The following is a 17,564-nucleotide window of genomic DNA, read 5'->3' on the forward strand; positions in this document are numbered from 1 at the left end:
GCGAGTTAATTTCTATTGCTGTGGGTCTACTAAGACGTCCTGGGATTTAGAACTCGTCATTTTTATTGACTAGAGCCCAACAAACAATATGCCGTTAAAAACAAGCTTCCACAGGAAGCACTTGAGTGGCCCTTTAAAAGAGCCAGAACTCCTACTTTCGCTAATCGTTCATTCCCTCAACTCGGAGCCAGAACAAGTGGCCACGTTGACGGGGGCCTATCCGATGCCGCCAACGTTTATCATACCCACGCGGTGGGGCTGGCTAAGCAGAAAACGGGTGTTGAGCTTCATGCATTGCTAAAGTTTGGGTATTCTCAGCACCGCAGTGGTTGGACATGAGCCACTATATCCGAGTGTCCGCCGAGGCATTGATCCTTACGAGCCGAGGTCTTGAGCTCACGCAGTTCTTGTGTCTAGTTCATGAGCTGCGCTCGACTGTCGTCACGTGGGTAGCTACGATCCCACAATTCCGTCGTCAAACTTTGCGAAGGCGAGATTGAAAGAAAGAGTCCCCATTTATCCTCGCAATTTCAACGCGAGCAAGAAGCTTCGGATGCGGTGGAGGTCTGTGCGAGTATGCTTGGGTCAAACTAGGAGGAGTAAGCCTGGTTATGAACATTCCAACACGATATAGGTTCATGACCCCTTTAAGTATAATAAATCAGTAAAATGAAAAGAGGGTGATGATTTTTCATGCCATTTCTATCAAATGAGCGTTTTCTTTACTATTTACATGCCTTTGGAAAACACGGCTGACGTAGCACAAGGTTGTACATATTGTTAAACAAGGCAATATAAAGTCAGTTTCCCTTGTTTAATGTTTACGATATCTGCATTGCAACTGTAACTGTAGAGAAAATCGGTTATCGTTGAAAAAGGCTTTACAGTCATCATTTGGGTAAAATTATAGTCTTACAACCTCTGGGCCTGTTTGTGATAGAACCGCTACGTTAAGTACAAGCCCCAACGAATACAAAATACCAATTAAAACCCTCTGATAGTGTAAATGCATGGCGCACACAAAAACACTAGTTTTTTTTTTTTTTTTTTTTTTTTTTTTAAGGCAGGCCAGAACGTTTTAGACGCCGAAAGTAAATGCGTTTATATTAGTTGTTAACTTTTGCATGCCTGATATTTGCGTTTAGGCGTTTTCGCAGTGACTTGAATGTTGCACGTTTGACCAAGTTTCCTGATTTTAATAATTATTTTGATATGACAGCTTTGGCAGGCATTTATTTTAAGTGGTCCTTTAAAACCCCACACTATAAAAATAATCCGTTCTTGAAAGGTTTTTCGACGCCCCAAGAACTCTTTCAACTCGTGAAGAACGGTTTCGTCTCAAATACCATCGTCCCCTGACACAATACATGAGCAACTGGGTGGTGAAGAACTATTTTGCATAAAAAAGGAGCAGAAAAGTACCCCTTCTATAGTCCGTTGCAACCTAAGAACGAAGTGCGAGGGTAAGACGGGCCTGGGAGGAGGAAGCAGGCGGAACGCTAAAGAGAGGAGGAGGTTCCCCCTCTCTTCTCCAGCGTTCCGTCTGCTTCCTCCTCCCCGGCCTGTCTCACCCTCGCCCTTCGTTCTTAGGTTGCAACGGACTATAGGCTTTTTTTTTACTAAGAACCCTTTTAGGGGGTGCTTGAAGTAACGTTTTAAGGTGCAACATATGGACAAGCCTGAGAACCCCTGAAAGTTCTTTTACTAACGGATTTCTTTAGAGTGTAGGCTTGTGCGCTTGTTTGATGCTTAAAAATGTTTAATGAAAATAAAATATAAAAGCTTTTAAAATATAAAAGGTAAAAAAAAAAATTCCGAGGACACCTAAGCAATTTTTTTTAAAGTTGTAAATACAAAAGCATGAATGTCGTTCTTCCACTCCCGTAGTGCGTCTGCGGTGTACCGGCGTGATCGACCACGTTTCGCTCCTGCCGAGGTTGCGGCCGCCGACGATATAGATGCCTTAGGCACCGCCATGTTCCTCGGCGCCGAGAGAAGCAGAAGCGGCCGCAGCCCCCTAACCACCCCCCTCCCTCCGGCAACGGCTGACACGAGAGCGGCGTCCGAGCACGCGCTCTCGTGAAGCGGCCGCCAATGGCTATTTAGGAGCCGTTTCGCTCAGCCAATGGGAGAACAGGCATTTCTTTCGCGTTCTTTCGCGGTTACGGACGCCGCCGGCTCCGCTCTATGGGACAGATAATGCTTTCGCATGAAAAGGTGTGCATGTCTATCGCAGTCTTTTCCCTTAATGGTTCCCCTAGGTGATTTTTATTTTTGAGCTGTCTTTATAACGATTGGAATTGACCATGCTAAAACAGTGTAACGTGTTTACCCGAAAACAAGACCAAGGAATGAACGAAAATTCGAAAATGCAAAAATTGTTAAATGCTAGGGTTTTTTTTTGTTTTTTTGTTTTGTTTTATAAACAAGCTACACGTGGTATCTCACTCATTGAAATTGCACTAAGATTTTTGTACGGCCAATACACATGCGTGGTTCGTATATTTAGCAACAAAGTCCAACTATTTTCACATGTTCAGAATTATGTTCAATTTGCTGTTTTCCTTTTCAGACATGCGTACCAGTCTTTACAAAAAGTAAAAAAAAAAAAAAATTATCTTGTTCTCTTGCGTTTCGGTTTTTTTTTAAAGTTTGGCCGCTTTTATGGGATTATGAGGTATTTTTTGGCGGGAGTTCGTGTTCTCCTAAACTGGAGAGAGGTACTCGCTTCCGCTAATCAGAAAAACAGCTTCCAAAAATATTCCCGCTCCTTTCATTTTCATTTTGCAAGCGGAAGTCAATCCCTGTGATTCATGGAAAAGGAGCGGTGAACTGGAATCCGCAGCTGGCGCGTGGACCCAAAACAGCAGTAGGAGCAGGTTGAGTGGACATGGTGTTTACGTGCTCACTAACTTATACCCTCCCTCGGTCAAAAGCAATATGCTAAAATATACTAACTTAGTATTCTAAAGAAACATACTTTGTAAAGCATATATATGAGGTGTCTTAGACTCCTATATTTAAACGGATTTTAAATGCGCAAAGCTTAGGTGCGAGGCAGCGCACCGTGAAAACATAGACTGCAGTAAGAGTATATGAAACAATATATCAAATTTTGAAAGTATGTATGTAAGGGGTATTCACTGGGACGCCGTATTGGAGCTCGTCGTTCTTCGCAGCGGATGCTCAGAACATATTTCTTTTTATTCTCTGCCAACGGCTGATGCAGCCTTCCAGTTCGTCTGCTCTTTGCGTACCTCTTGCGTTTGTTTACACGCCAAATGCGTGCACGTGCCTTTGTGTCCTTGACCTTCGACAAATCACGGCGCGCCGCATTTCAAGTCGCTCTCTGATTGGCGTGCCCCTCCCCGAGATCCGAGGCGTCCGAGGATTAGAGATCTGTAATTTTCTACCCTACAATTTTCGCTGTTCCACCCTGCTAACCCTGCTGCTGAAAGGGGTCTGCTTCCGTGGCCCAATGATGTATTGCCGTGTCCCGAATCGCACGTCAGCATTGGGAAGACTTCTGGCTTGTTTTTCTACCAGCTCCTCAGCGATGAATTCATAAGCACCGCGTGAAAAAATCAGATATCAAGAAAGAACCTTGTTGTCAACAACTACCCATCTACGGTGTATGCGCAAGGTCCTCATAAACCTGTTTCGAAATACTGCGCTCTGTTGCAGCTGTGGAACCCCTCTAAAATGGCGGTCTAAAAACGGAACGCCACGGCACAATATATGCTCTTCGTTTGGTTGGAGCAGAAGAAAAACACACCACAGAAAAACTGATGAGCGCAGTGACGCTGCACTTTCGACTCTCTTTGATTAACTCGTAGGCTCCCAGCGTTGGCCGCTTTCCAAAGTTCGCTATTTTATGAAATGACTTGCACGTTCCACGATGTCAGACGTTCCGCCATTATGCAGTGGTTCTGACCTTTTATTAATTGGCATGCGAATCTTGAAAGGCGTCTATTTCCTTAGTGTAGACTTTTAGCAGAGAATTGCTTTGATGGCTATGAAGTGGATAAACGAGAAAATGCCCATACCTTGCGATTTTTGTGTTGTGGTATTATCTGGGGGAAGTCAGCATTCTGGAATTCGACCAGCGCTGTAATTATGCTTTTTTCTAGTGATTCTCGGAATTCAAACTCAGAATTAACGTTCACCGCCAGTCACCAAGAGTCTAGCAACACCTTACGCGCATGTCGCATTTCCAGCACAACCTAAGGAATTGGGCATAGCAGGTTCCGCGAGAGTTTCCAATCGATTTACGCGTTCGCTTGTTTGTCCACTTTTCAGCTTGCTTAACTTTCTTTGGCATTTCCAAAGCGGAGAAGAGAGCACGCGTGCACAGTTTTGATCAGCACTCAAGAGCGCGATCTTGTATGCCTTTGATTGCATGCATAACTGCAGAAAGTTGTCCCCGAGTTTAGCAGTAACACATCCTACGGCCGTGGTGTGGCGCAGCCCCCCGCCGCCCAGTAGCGCTTAGTACATGAAGGGGCTTTAAAGACTGGCGACCAGTTCGCTTCCACTTTTCCCCTCTTCCTCCTCTTCCCCCTCTACTCTGCCCACCGTTGCTTGTTTCCTCCTCTCCCATGGTGAGCAGGATCTTCTGCCTTGCAGACTCTCGGGCCTGGTCGTCAGCGTTTAACTATGTTCGAGCGCCGCTTTGGAAACATAAGTGTTACCATGCCTCACTTGAGAGCCCGTAAGACAGCGAGCGCGTATCCAGTCCGGCCGCGGTGAGACGGAGCATGTTCTTCGGCGCCCCACTAGATGGCGCTGTGCATTTAGCTTATGGTCTATTAAATTGCAGACGAGAATGCCGCATCCTCCCATGCATTAAAAAAAAAAAAGAAACAAAAAGAGAGTCAAGCAGAAGCGTGTTCCGCGCCAAACGGTACAGGGCTGAGCGGCAATGACAGGTGCTATGACAGCCTGGATCCACATGTTCTGCCAAGGTTTCCGGCTTCTCTTCATGAACGAAGCCAGACGAATAATGAAGGTGCGCATGATGCGGCTCATTCCGCCCGAAACACATAAAGAGGACGCACAGGATGCAGCTACGCTGGGCTCTCGTTGCAGTGGCCCTCGCTCTGTCATTTTGGCGATTCCGGAGAACCCCAAAGCAACCTCACATTGTGTTCATCCTGGCCGATGACCTGGTAAGAGGACGTCACTTGACTTTCTTCTTTTTTAGGGATTTATTTCGGCCACAAAATAAAAAGGATGGCTCTTTTTTTCGGGGGGGGGGGGGGGGGGCCTTCAATGAGCTGGGTAAAATAAACAAACGTAATTAAAACTGGTTTAGTGTACACGAAATCTAGGTACATACTCTTACTCGCGGGGACAACGTTCTGCGGCTATGAGGGCAAAGCTATGGGCAGCCAGTTGCTTGCGCACCTTCAGTGCCGATTCGAGCTGTGCACGTGCACTCCTCGCTCCTACCGAAATGCCACACAGAACGTTGTCCAGGGGTGTCCCCCGGGAAGCTGAGACTGAGAAAGAGACGAGGACGCTCGGGGACGTGAGAACGCCGAGCTGTGGCCGAAGTGATCAGTGGGCAGAAGACGTAAAGCTCGATGCCCCTGTCTCTAGTGACCCTTTGAACGCGTACGCGGAACGCTGGACGCCGGCGTTTGGCAATTGACCGCGTTCGAGCTGTGAGCATAGACAAATGAAGCTAGCGTTCCGTCTACCCTCTAATCATTCCAACTAGAGCTCGGCGTTCTGATGTACCCACAAGCTCTCGTCTCCTTCTCTCCCTTGGTTTCTTGTCGCATAGCTACTTCTCCGTGTAAGTCACTGCGCCAATTTGGGCACTTTGCATGGTGCGGAACGAGCTTGTGAATGCCCTCTTCAAAGAAGGTTGCAGCTTAGGATTGCAGTCATTTCATTGAGCGTCGACAAGACCCTCGGTCACCGCAGACGTGTAATGCGTGGAGAGGAGGCTGCATGAAGTTTTGGGGAGGATTAACCGGCAGGCCATGTTGATAGGAATCGGGGGAGAACGGCTGTGGCACCAGACTTTCTTGTTGACGGTGTGATGAGATGACTGAGAACCCCGGCGGTAACGTTTTCTAAGGACAGCATTAAAAGGCTTGCACCACGTCACGATATGTGCCCGAATTCTCGCACCTTTTACCCGAAGAAATAGCCGCAATGTGTGTCTAAAGATGTGTCTACGATTTTATTTTTATCACCCTTCTTTTTCTGGTCCCCTCATCTGAGGTTAAAAGGGAAACAGCAAATAGCCCTCGTACATTCTTAATATGCCCCGAATACTGGTTTAAACAAACACAGTGCAGTCGAAATTACATTAGACGGTACAAACATACAACCTCTAATTCTGCGTAAACAATAAATAAATATGCCGCATTTATTTTGTATGTTAACGTAAATTATTTTCATCATTTGCCTAAAAATAATTTAGTAATTATTTAATCAACCTGCAATTGTTATCAACAATTTTCTTTTGCTGTCGCCAAGGAAAACACTCAATTCCCGTCCCGCACAGGTGTCTCCGTTGACTTCGGACGTCACTGCCGCACCAGTTCTAGTTCGTAATTTAAACGATGGCATTATGTGGTTGCTTCGTCTAATGGAGGCCTTTTGTTTTCGCCCTAAAGAAACGAAACTCGGGGATACCGCTTTAAGGCGTTAGCGTTAGTGCCCTGGTTCATGCGCTGGTTTAGACTAACGGAAGTTTGCAACGTCGCCACGGGATGGCGCCACAGCCGGAGCATCTGTAGAAACTGGCCATTAAACACATTCTGCAAGCGCCGACAGATGGCGGGCGGGGTGTTTCATTTCAACGTTAACGTTAGAGGACACGGCCAGTGGCTAGGGCACATGCAGTCTCAGTACAGAAAGACTCTGTGCATGGACACAAACGAACTAACGAGGCCACGTCGCGCAACGGCAGCACTATAGATTTGATCTCCAGTCTTCATGTACATGACATTCAAACGGCGGCATATGTGGCGTACTTTACGCTGAACAGACCGCTCATGTGCATGATGCAACCGCCGGAAGGAATAAACGCACGTTCGCGGTTGATACTTGTTACAAGCTGCAGATGAGGCCGTGGATGACATTTTTTTTAGTTGTGTTCAAATGTCGTTTTATTAAAGTTGTTTATTACGCGATACCGAAAGTTGTTGAACTGAGGTTCAAAAAGTTTCGGTGTCACGCTAATAAGAGTGCGGCATTAGCTGTTACATACCTATTTCAATTATGAATGCAGGGGGTAATCCGCCCATCAAATGTAGTATTGTCGCGGATGGAAGAAGATTGACGAGCGTAAAACAAAAAAATAAAGATTTAATTGGCGAACTTGTTTACAAAAGAAAAAAACGAGCGCTAAGAGAGCCGCAGCGAGCGTCGAAGGCGGCAGCAGCGAGCGTGGAGGTGTCGGCGTGACAGCTATAGGGGCAGTGACAGCTGGCTAGCGTGAGGGTGAGGGAGTGAGTCGGCAAAGCTGCGTTGAGCGCCTTATCTACTCACTTACTCACTCGGGATCTCGAACATTCAGTCTGGAATGTTCGAGTGCCGAACACTTGGGAGACTTACTCGGCAAGGTCATGTTGGGCTCCTTGTTTGTTACCCTCAGGGTAAGAGTAAAAACGAATATTCTAGAGGTATACGGAAAAGCGTTCCATCTTTGTCATGCACGGGGAAAAAAGGAGATCGTTTCTGAACGGTAAACACAGTTCTCAAGCGTCTCTTTATGTCAATATACACATCGTGTTTATATCGATAGAGAAAGAAATAAAGAAAAACATTTGAATTGCAGTGAGGCTACAACAAAACACTTGCTTCGTCGCAAAAGGCCTGTCTGCGCAGGGGCGGATCTAGACCTCCATTTTAGGGGGGGGGGGGGGGGGTGGTTCCTCGGTGTAAAACGGCGGGGGGGGGGGGGGGGAGTGTTTATATTTTTTGTGGAGTTATCGTTTTCACTAAACTTTGATAACATAATATAGATCTTGAGACCTTTTGTATCGGTTCACCTGTCGGGGGTGAACTCTTTGAATTAAAACCTTTCCGGTGACCACGCTAGAGGTAGCTATTCAGAAAATTGTGGTGGCACTATCGTTTCTGAACACCGTAACGCAAGGAACGGGATTACTTCATTCGCGTGGCAGCGCGCTAGAAATAGAAAAAGAAGTTTAACTACTGGGGATGAATGTTTGGTGCTATAGCGGCTGTGACAATTGCAGACAGTGTAACTTGATGACTCAGATATCCCCGGCGGGCTACAACTTTTGGGCTACTTTTGCTTGAATATTTATATATTCTCGTTACACCCGCAGACCATGTACGGAGAGCCAACCTTTACCAACTGTACGGAGGAAGGTCATGCAGCTAATGACAATGCGAAAAACGTTTTAATCTAAAACTCGGCTGTTCTTTGAGATTAAGCTTGGCATAGAAGTTAGAACTTTATATTCAGTGCCAAAATGCAGAACGTGGTTTTAAAACATACTTTTCATTGTCGCCGGTTGCTTCAATGGAGCGAGTACGTTCCAAACAAGCGACAAAAATGGCCCTGCGGCTTTGACGCTGCTCGCGGCGTCAAAACACTGTTGACGCAGCGAGCGAAACGAACGCTGCCAGGCAAGTTCGTCGGCTGTTCGCCGTATATTTGGAATGTCGGCTTCTTTCTGTATTCCGCGCTGCGGCGCTGATCCTCAGTGAGGGATGGAGGCGAGGACGAAAGCGGGCTTATGTTTAAGCCAAGATCGTGGGAAAGTCCGGAGCGTCTTCAGGAGAAGCTCAGACCCAGACTACACTGTACCCAGAGCATTTGCTTCCTCTCTCAGTTGAGAAGAAAACCAATTGGTCACCTGGAGGCTCGTTGTACAAGCTGCCCCCCCCCCCCCCCCCCCCCCTGGAACGTCTCCTCCTGGTACGTCCCCTCCGCACTTCCCTTGGCAATGAGCACACCGTGCCAATAAGTGAGCCCGTGGGCGACAGCATCTCGAAGCAAGCCAAAAAAGACATGCCAAAAGACAAGCCCAGAACCACGAAGAAACCATCAAACGAAAAGTGATGAAAAGGCGGCCGCTAGGGAGGAAGGATAATCCGCCGTGTATAGTATCGTACCCTCGGGGAAGGCTGCTTGGCGTCTGCGTTTGGGAGCTTTCAGGGCACAAGTTTTTCGCAGACAACCTCCAAAGAGAGAGCGGGAGACAGAGAGAGAGAGAGAGAGAGAAAGGGGACTAGATATGTTGAAGGTATTTCCCCCCCGTGCTCGACGTGCTGGCCTTGTTTGGAAGTGTGCCTGCAGTCGAGGACCCTGATATTTGGTGCGCTTCCCCACTGTCTCTCCACTTCGAAACTCCTGGCGCCGTCCCTGTCGGGAAGACGTACCGTGACCTTGATGGAGATAAACCCCACTTTGGAAGCGCCCAGCAGGCGCATCCACCCACCGCTGTTTTAATCTTTTGTCCCTCGCGTCGATTGCTTACGTTTCTCCTTCGAGCTGACGAAGAACCCCGGGGGGGGGGGGGAAGGGGGGTTGCCTGGCGAGGCGTTGGGGGGGGGGGGGCGATCGCCCCCACCGCCCCCCCCCCCCCCTTGGATCCGCCACTGTGTCTGCGGAAACTGATTGACCCTCCTTGACTTGTTTATAACGTTTATAGCAATTCGTTTATAGTAAAGGAAGCTGCAACAAAATTACTTGTAAAGCTAATTAATTACAGGTTTCTAATGTTAGCTGGAATGCGTACCTAGTTTGAGGTTTCTTCTATTTTAAGCCTGAATGAGGCGCTTTGGCGCACATAAAATGGTTTATATGATCCTGCCTGGTAGGTAATATTATTTCTTTCTAAAGGGAAAACCCGAAATAGGTGTTCAATGTTTTAACAGCTCTTGGTCTACTTTTGAGGTTTTGCGACACTGGTTCAAGCTTAGAATGGTCAATTTATTTATTAAACACGAGTTCTAATTATTGACAAAAATATTATTGAAGAAAAAGGTGAGCTTGGGGAGTTTTGTGTCCATATAAAAACCGCGCATCCAATTGGTGGCTTTTGAAACGTCCCATTTATGTAAACATGCAGGAAGGGCCTCGCAGCTTGAACGCGCTGCGAACGCTAATAGATAAACTAGATGAACACGTAATGCTTAAAGTGGCAAAATATTGACTGTTTGAAGTTAATATCAACCCATTAGGACATGTTTCCATGGTCGTATAAATATTTTATTTTTCAACAAGCCCGAGGAATTTAATTATTTTGCGTGCCACTCAGACACATTACTTAATATTATAACTTGAAGGTGAAAATAGTTTATTACTATGCGACTAGACATGAGTAAGCCTGCTTATACTTCGCACCTCTCCAAATATGAGAAATAAAAAAAACAAAAAAACAGCGCTCGCCAAATATTTGTATACTTTAGTGTCAAGCGCGAGACCGTTCACATGGGCGACCGTTGACATAAAAGCGCCGAGTTCGAACTGATTAATGCTATCGACGAACACACTGTTTACAAACAAGGCCGCGTTTGCCCACACCAGGTGGGGGCACTGCGCGCCCGCAAAAACCAGATTCGTCGGAGGCAAGGCATCTGCGCATGCGCAGTGCCGACAGCAGCGCCACCGGAGTGCAGTGACGTCAGAGAGTCGGGTTTTGATTTCAGGGCGAGGAAAGGAAAGGCTGGGAGGAGCGAGCAGGCGGAATGGTGGAGAGAGGGGGATGTTTCCTTCTCTCCTCTGCTCCAGCAATCCATCTGTTTCCTCGTCCACAGCCTTTGCCTTTCCCTCGCCGTGAAGTCTTAACCGGTTACCGACTATAGCGGTTCCGAAACTGTGATCGGCGGACGGTTAGGGACGACAGGTCCAGATTGGTTCGTGAATCGCTCCACCGGGGACACGTAACGCAGTGAAAAAGATTGTAGCTGACAACACATATTTGCTCTTAGAACCCTCCCGGGAGCCTCTCGTCGTTTTCTTGCTGCGAGTACGTTTCAAGTTATCTCTAAAAAGCTAGTGTGAGTGCTCTTCTGCAAAGTTCTAGGGAGAGCCAATCACTGTAATCAACGGAGAAGACTCGGTGAATGACAAGCGAAAATATGTTTAGTCTATAGGGGTGCGCGAATATTGGTTCGAATTAGATAGAACTCTGTGAATCGTAACCTTCGCTGCGCAAAGCAAAGTCATGACAGCAGTTTGTTTTCCTTTTTAAATAATTAAAACTGGGAATGACATCGCGCTATTTGATTCGAACAACCATTCGCCCACCGCCTAAATTAAACTTAAAAAAAAAAAACATTTACGCTTTGGCAGTCAGTATGGTGTCATCAGGCTCAGTGTCAACGCAGACTCTTTTCAATGCATTAGCTATAGTGCCGTGGTACATGCGCTGACCTTGGACTACTTTGGACCACATGTGTCTAAAGTTCGCAACATCACCACGGGATGGCGCCACAACCCCACTGGCTATGGGAACTGGCTAGGAAACACCTTTTGCAAGCGCCGAGAGATGGCGGCGGGGAGCATATTTTGAGAGGATTGGCGATAGGACGCATAGCAACGGAGGCCGCACTGGATTGGCTGGCTATAGTGAGCGACGCCGTGACGCACCACCTAGCAACCGAAGATCACCGGCGACGTTCCCCCTGCCAATTTCCACGCCGCGCAGCGGAGGACGGTGGGTGTATCACTGGGACGTGTGTTAACTGCTAATCAACCTAGGTCCCTCCCCCCCCCGCCCTTCTCGTTGACGCCGCTTTGCTGCGACAGTCTGCGGATGGATCATTGCAAAATATGAGCTCACTTTGGGCCACCCGCAGACGTCGTCTCGTGGCGCTTCTCCGGCGACACAAGAATAGGGAGGCTCAAGTGAGGGTGGGTGCAACTGCTAGATCGGGGATCACGGGACATGGACGCCATTTAATTGCTAAATTTTGCTGGGAGTCTATGGCGCAAAGGGTCGTTTTCTTTCCTAACTCAGGTCTAAGAGCCCATTAAGGGTCTTGAATAATTTACACAAGGTATAAATGGTTACTTTTTCATAGCCACCAGTTTTGTTGCGATAGGTTAAGTTTTTTTTTAACGCGAAAAATGGTAAATTCCTCCATCTTGGACGTTGCTGCTTGTCTGGCAACCCAGTTTACTCCTCTCGACGTTTGAAATTCTCAGAGCGAGAAGGAAGCGAGAGAGGCTGCGCCAAGGCTTTCGTTGCTTGCAATGGGAGGCGAGAGGAGGAAAGGCGCATGGAACAACAGAGTTGCAACAGAGCGGGCGTCTGCTCTCGTGCAGGCAACATCGGCGCATATCCTTTCTCGAATCATCTCCCTCAGACGCCGCCATTAAATTGCAAACGCTCTTACAGGTTTTGAGTTGCGCCCACCCTCACTAGAGCCTCCCTACACAAGAACACTCTCCCTCACTGCATGACTGCACCTCGGTTGCTGGGTCTTACCTCATGCCGTCCCTCTCTATTACCAGCCAATCCGGGAGGGCCACCCTTGCTATGCGTCCTATTGCCTATAGCGTCAGCGGCCGGGGTGCGAGTGTGCGCTTTGGAGGCCCTCGCAAGGTCCAGCTGTCGGCTTTGGAGACCTTTGGCCGCACACGGGCTGCGGGTTCGTTCTTCGGCCTGCCACGCCGTTCCTGACGCGCAGTCGTCGTACCACGTCACCGGGCAGGAATCGCACGGTGTCGTCGCCCCTGTAAGTAAAACATGTACCCACAACAACGAAATGGCTCTGTCGTTTTCCGTGCATCGCGCACACGTCCTTCGTGCACACGTTAAGTGACCTGATTTTCAAGCACCAGGACGAAGATCAGTTTCGGGGATGTTCGCCCAGCGGAAAAGTGATAAGAGGCTGCATTCACCATGCTTTGATATATACAGGGTATTTCACGAAAAGTGGACAAATTCGATATTGCTCAAACTTCGCCTCGCAACAAAAAAGGCTTGTGTCGTTTTGGTCTTAGGCCAGGGGCCTATTTAGGAAAATTATTAAAGTCGGGGATAATTAAATTGTTCATTATTTTTGTGAAATTAACTTTTTTAACATTGTGTTTAAGGACATGGTTTCAATTAGAAAATTGCTTACCATCATCGAAAGACACTAAATCAACAAATCGCAGAACAATAGAAGGCACGCGAAGCATTTTATGGCTTTCTGAAAACCGCACAAATTCGACGGGTTTTAAAGTTTCGGTTTGCTATCGGAGCACATGTCGGCCCCGACGGCACCGCGCCCCGTGGAGAAATAGTGCAACCAACCTCTGCTGCGCTGTTGTCGCGCAACGGAGCAGAGGCTGGCTGCGCTATGCAAAAATGCGTAGGGCTCGCTTAAAAATGCGACAGCATTTTTGAGCGAGCCCTACGCACTTTTGCATCCGTATATTGGTTTGTAACCAAAAAAGCAAGTGGGGCGAGCATCTGATGGAGACTTACTTCAATTATGCATACAGTGGTAGCGCACCCATCCAATGTAATATGATATACTAGTTTTTAAGCGGTAAACGCAGTTACCAAGGGTTTCCTTCTGTCTATATGGATGTATATGGATGCAGCGAGAGAGAAAATTTTGAATTGCAGTGATACCATAGCGAAAGACGTTGTTTCGTTGCGAGAGGCCCAACTGCGAAAAGTAGATAGCCCCATCAAAAACATTATGTGATTTGATTGTGAATGTGATTAACAGAATCCGTGATCTCTGAAGAAAATTATTGCTAGAATTTCCACAGCATTTCCTAAGTTGTTTAGTAATGAAATGTTTACAGAGTACAAGGCGGTACAAACTGCTATCGCACTTCAACGACAAACGGCGCGGGCAATCTCGGCGACAATATTTTTTTTTTCGCATGTTGATGCGATTTTAAATTTTTTTCAGAGCGGATTCAGAAATGACTTGTCAGGGGTGCTGCGACGGTGCGATGTTTGGGAAACTCTGCCATAGGCTCTTGCCTGTGTGATCTAACGCGCCACTGTGGCGTTCTGCCTTCCAATGGCAGGGATGGAACGACGTGAGCTACCATGGCTGTCCCCAGATCCGGACTCCCAACATCGACGCCCTCGCGTGGAACGGGGTCCGCCTGAGCCGCTACTACACCCAGGCCCTCTGCACTCCTTCCAGGGCTGCGCTGCTCACTGGAATGTACCCGATCCACACAGGTTGACTCTCGCCCTCTTGATTCAACACCCGTTCGCAGACTTGCGTTTGCTTGGGTTGGGGCCGAGCTCTATTGACCTTTTGCGACGAGAAGACTTTAGGGGCATGTATTACAGAGGGTGTCCAACCGCTTGATTGGGGTCACGTGGTTGAGGGGCAGCGTTTGGAATACGGGCTGCTAGGAGGAGACGAAAGTGTTGATCGTCTGCAAACGCCCCCGCCTTTCCTCCTCGCCACGCGACAGCGCAGCCCATGTGCACCAGCGATCAATCTCCGTTGCAGGCTTCCGCCACCAAATTGCGAACGCTCCCCAATGTTGGAGTTGGACCCCCTCAACTATCTAGGCTCTCTAGGGAACAAACTGGCACGCTGGCGCCATCTATGACGCGGTCCTGGAACCTGGAAGTGCATTTCACCAGAGGGAAGGTTCATCGATCAAATGTACGGACTGTCTCTGAAAAAAAAATGTCGTTTATAACATTGTCAAAATGTTTTATTGTTTTTTTCGTGCCACAAAAAAAATAATGATTTGGGAAAGAAAAAAAGAAATTTACAGAAAATAAGTGTTCCACGGCTTCCCGATGGATGACACCATTGTGTTCTTTCGTTGTAAGAGATTTTTTTTAATGTTTTAATACACACGGTTGTAACCGGTAGCAAGTGTGTGAAGCAACCTCAAGAGTCGAAGGAAAGTCGTATTTTGGTTTGCTAGTTTCAGGGCCGTTTCGTGCATGTCATCAAATAACTGTTCAGAATATTTTGTAGTAACCCGGGTTCATTATGTCGACATACGGGTATTCAATACAGCAAAAAAAAAAAAAAGAAGAAAAAACAACAGCTTTTATTTCTATCCTGGGGTTGTGAGGTAAACTACAGTCACTAACAGCCAGTGTTGATAAAGTACTTCAAGTAAAATACAAAGTAAATAAAAAGTTATGTTTGTACTTTAAGTAAAATAGCAAGTACACCCGACACAATGTACTTGGAGTAAAGTATTATAAATACAATGTACTTTCAAAGTAAAGTACGAGTACTTTTTGACACAATTGTTGATGATGGCCTTTGATTTTCTTATTGGCTATACAGTGGGTATTTTAACTGGTATACATTACGCCAAGGGAAATCGGGGGTGCACAAGTTATTTTCGGAAGTGGCGGCTAATATTTAATAAAATCGAGCGCTCAGAAAGTAGTCATTTTCGGAAATGGTGCCTAATTCAGGAGTCCCTCCCACTTCTGATTTTGACGCCGCTTGCACTGGCCTGCGCGCAGATTGAACGTACTAAGATGACGTCAGCCACGTAGCGTCCACAAGCAATCCTCTCGTGGAGAGTGTTCTCTTCTAATATGAGTATCTCCCTCGTTTTCGCTGACCGAAGGAGAAGTAGCGAGAGTTAGAAATGGCTGCTGGAAACCCGCCCCTTCGTAAAAACGGAGCGATGCGTACTCCGCTCACATTTCTGGTGAGGGTAGAATACCTAATAATATCCCTTTCTGTATTTCTTAATTTCATTTCATTTCATTTCAGTTATTTACCTCAAAGGTATCTGATGATGCATTCCATGAATCGCGGACAGCAAAAAGAGAGGAATATATAGAGAGTATAGCAACATTAACAAATGTCAAAGAAAAAAACAAGGAGCGAACAGTTCATATAAAAATTCACGAACGACATACTACTAAAACCAAAAACTTCAAAATGAATATAGAGAGATTCCATTGATTAGGCAATAGAACGATGAGCGCAATGATAGACTGGAAATTGAATGGCCAAGCTGTGACTGATGTTAGGATAAAAAGAAATAAAGTAAACAAATCTGCGCAGCTTTACTTAAATAGCCTATATGATCGGGTTGAGTCAGTACGCGTCTTTGAGGGACTGTTCCAATCTTTTATATATCATAATAGTGGCGAGAACACGAACAGAACATAAACAAGTTAGTACGTGATTTAATTGGTTCAACTTTGCATGTGTCATCAAGCCTGGGAGATATGAACCATACAGGTATTCAGAAAGATGTCCTGAAAAGTGATTCGCTGCAGTAAAATCGATGGAAAAAGCATAAACGAGTAATCTTCCGTCCATTTGCTTAAAGGTTTGTTCCAGGTTTTTCTTCAGCTCTGATACACTTGTTAGGGGAGCGTACTCGTGGCCTTGTTTTGTAAAGCTTCCAATACTAAGGTTAAATAATTTTGGTGAGGATTCCATATCATGCTGGCATATTTGAATTTCGGAAGTATAATTGGCTTATAAACAAGAAGTTTCGTTTCTTCGGTAACAGATAGAATGTTTTTTTTTTTTTTAAATCTTAGTTTGTGGGGTGCATTTTTTACTATACAATCTATATGCGCATTCTAGGCCAAATTGTTGGTAAAGCTAACTCATAAGTACTTATATAATGTTCCACATTCAATTACTTAGTCTAAAGGGGAGTAGAGGATTAGTGATGTTTTTTTTTTTTACTTATTTGTAGCGGTTAAACGGGGCATTTGTTTGATCTAAATTTCATTTGCCAAGAACACCTCCTTCGCTGATATCATTAGGACAGTTTTGAAAAATTACATAATCTGTTGGGCATAATATTTTCGGGTAAAGCGCCGAATCGTCAGCAAAGAGTTCAATTTTTTGTGGAATATTTGGTGGCAGGTCATTAATACAAAAAGAGTAGTGGTCCGCGAGCACGCTCGCCTGGGGTTACTCCAGAAATCACCGGTATCTGGGAGGAGACTGCGCTGTTAGTAATTACGGAGTGAGTTCCGTCGGTGAGGAAGGCTGAAATCTAATTTATCATGGATGGGTCAATTTGGAGGTGGAAAAGTTTTAAAATCAATCGTTAATGAGGTACAGTGCCAAACGCCTTGGCGAAATCAATAAACATAACACTCGGCTGTCCTCCTGCATGCGTATTAATATGCAAATCATGGACAAATTTGGAGAGCTGGATATTGCAAGACTAGCTTTTTCTAAAACCGTGTTGATTCGAAAAATTAGCTTGTCTGATCCAAGTGTAACGTGGTGTTAGTAAAAATGATATGTTCCATCAATCCGCAGGGTGCACGGATGAGAAAGATGGGGCGATAATTAGACGGGTTTGATGGGTCACCATTTTAAAGGTGGGTTTAACAGTGGCGGAACTCCAGTTGAGTGGAACACTTCCCGAATAGTTTAGAAAAGATGGGCGACACAAAACACTTTAATAACTTCAGAAACGTCCCTGAGAAGAGATCCTCTCCCGGAGCGCTGCTGGAAGGAAGCGTTTCTATTAATTTTTTGGTACCGTCGCCATTGGATTGGGTTGGGGGGGGGGGGGGGGGTGTAGAGTAATAACAGGGAAGTTGAGATACGGAGGGAGAGGGAAGTCTTCCTCTATAAACATACCCCCCCCCCAAAAAAAAAAAAAAAGAAAGAAATACAAGTAAAGAAAATCT

General features: G+C 46.2%; 1 protein-coding gene across 1 annotated transcript in view; it reads left to right on the forward strand.

Moving 5' to 3' along the window:
- Window positions 1-5,060: 5,060 nt before the first annotated feature.
- LOC8039275 (arylsulfatase B) overlaps window positions 5,061-17,564 on the forward strand; it is a 35,578-nt gene continuing 23,074 nt past the window's right edge. Inside the window, 2 exon segments of the mRNA XM_042292538.1 lie at window positions 5,061-5,168; window positions 13,979-14,138. Coding sequence (XP_042148472.1) covers window positions 5,061-5,168; window positions 13,979-14,138 — 268 coding nt within the window.

This window comes from Ixodes scapularis, unplaced genomic scaffold, assembly GCF_016920785.2.
Source record: "Ixodes scapularis isolate PalLabHiFi unplaced genomic scaffold, ASM1692078v2 PGA_scaffold3__209_contigs__length_174095766, whole genome shotgun sequence".
NCBI classification, from domain to species: domain Eukaryota; kingdom Metazoa; phylum Arthropoda; class Arachnida; order Ixodida; family Ixodidae; genus Ixodes; species Ixodes scapularis.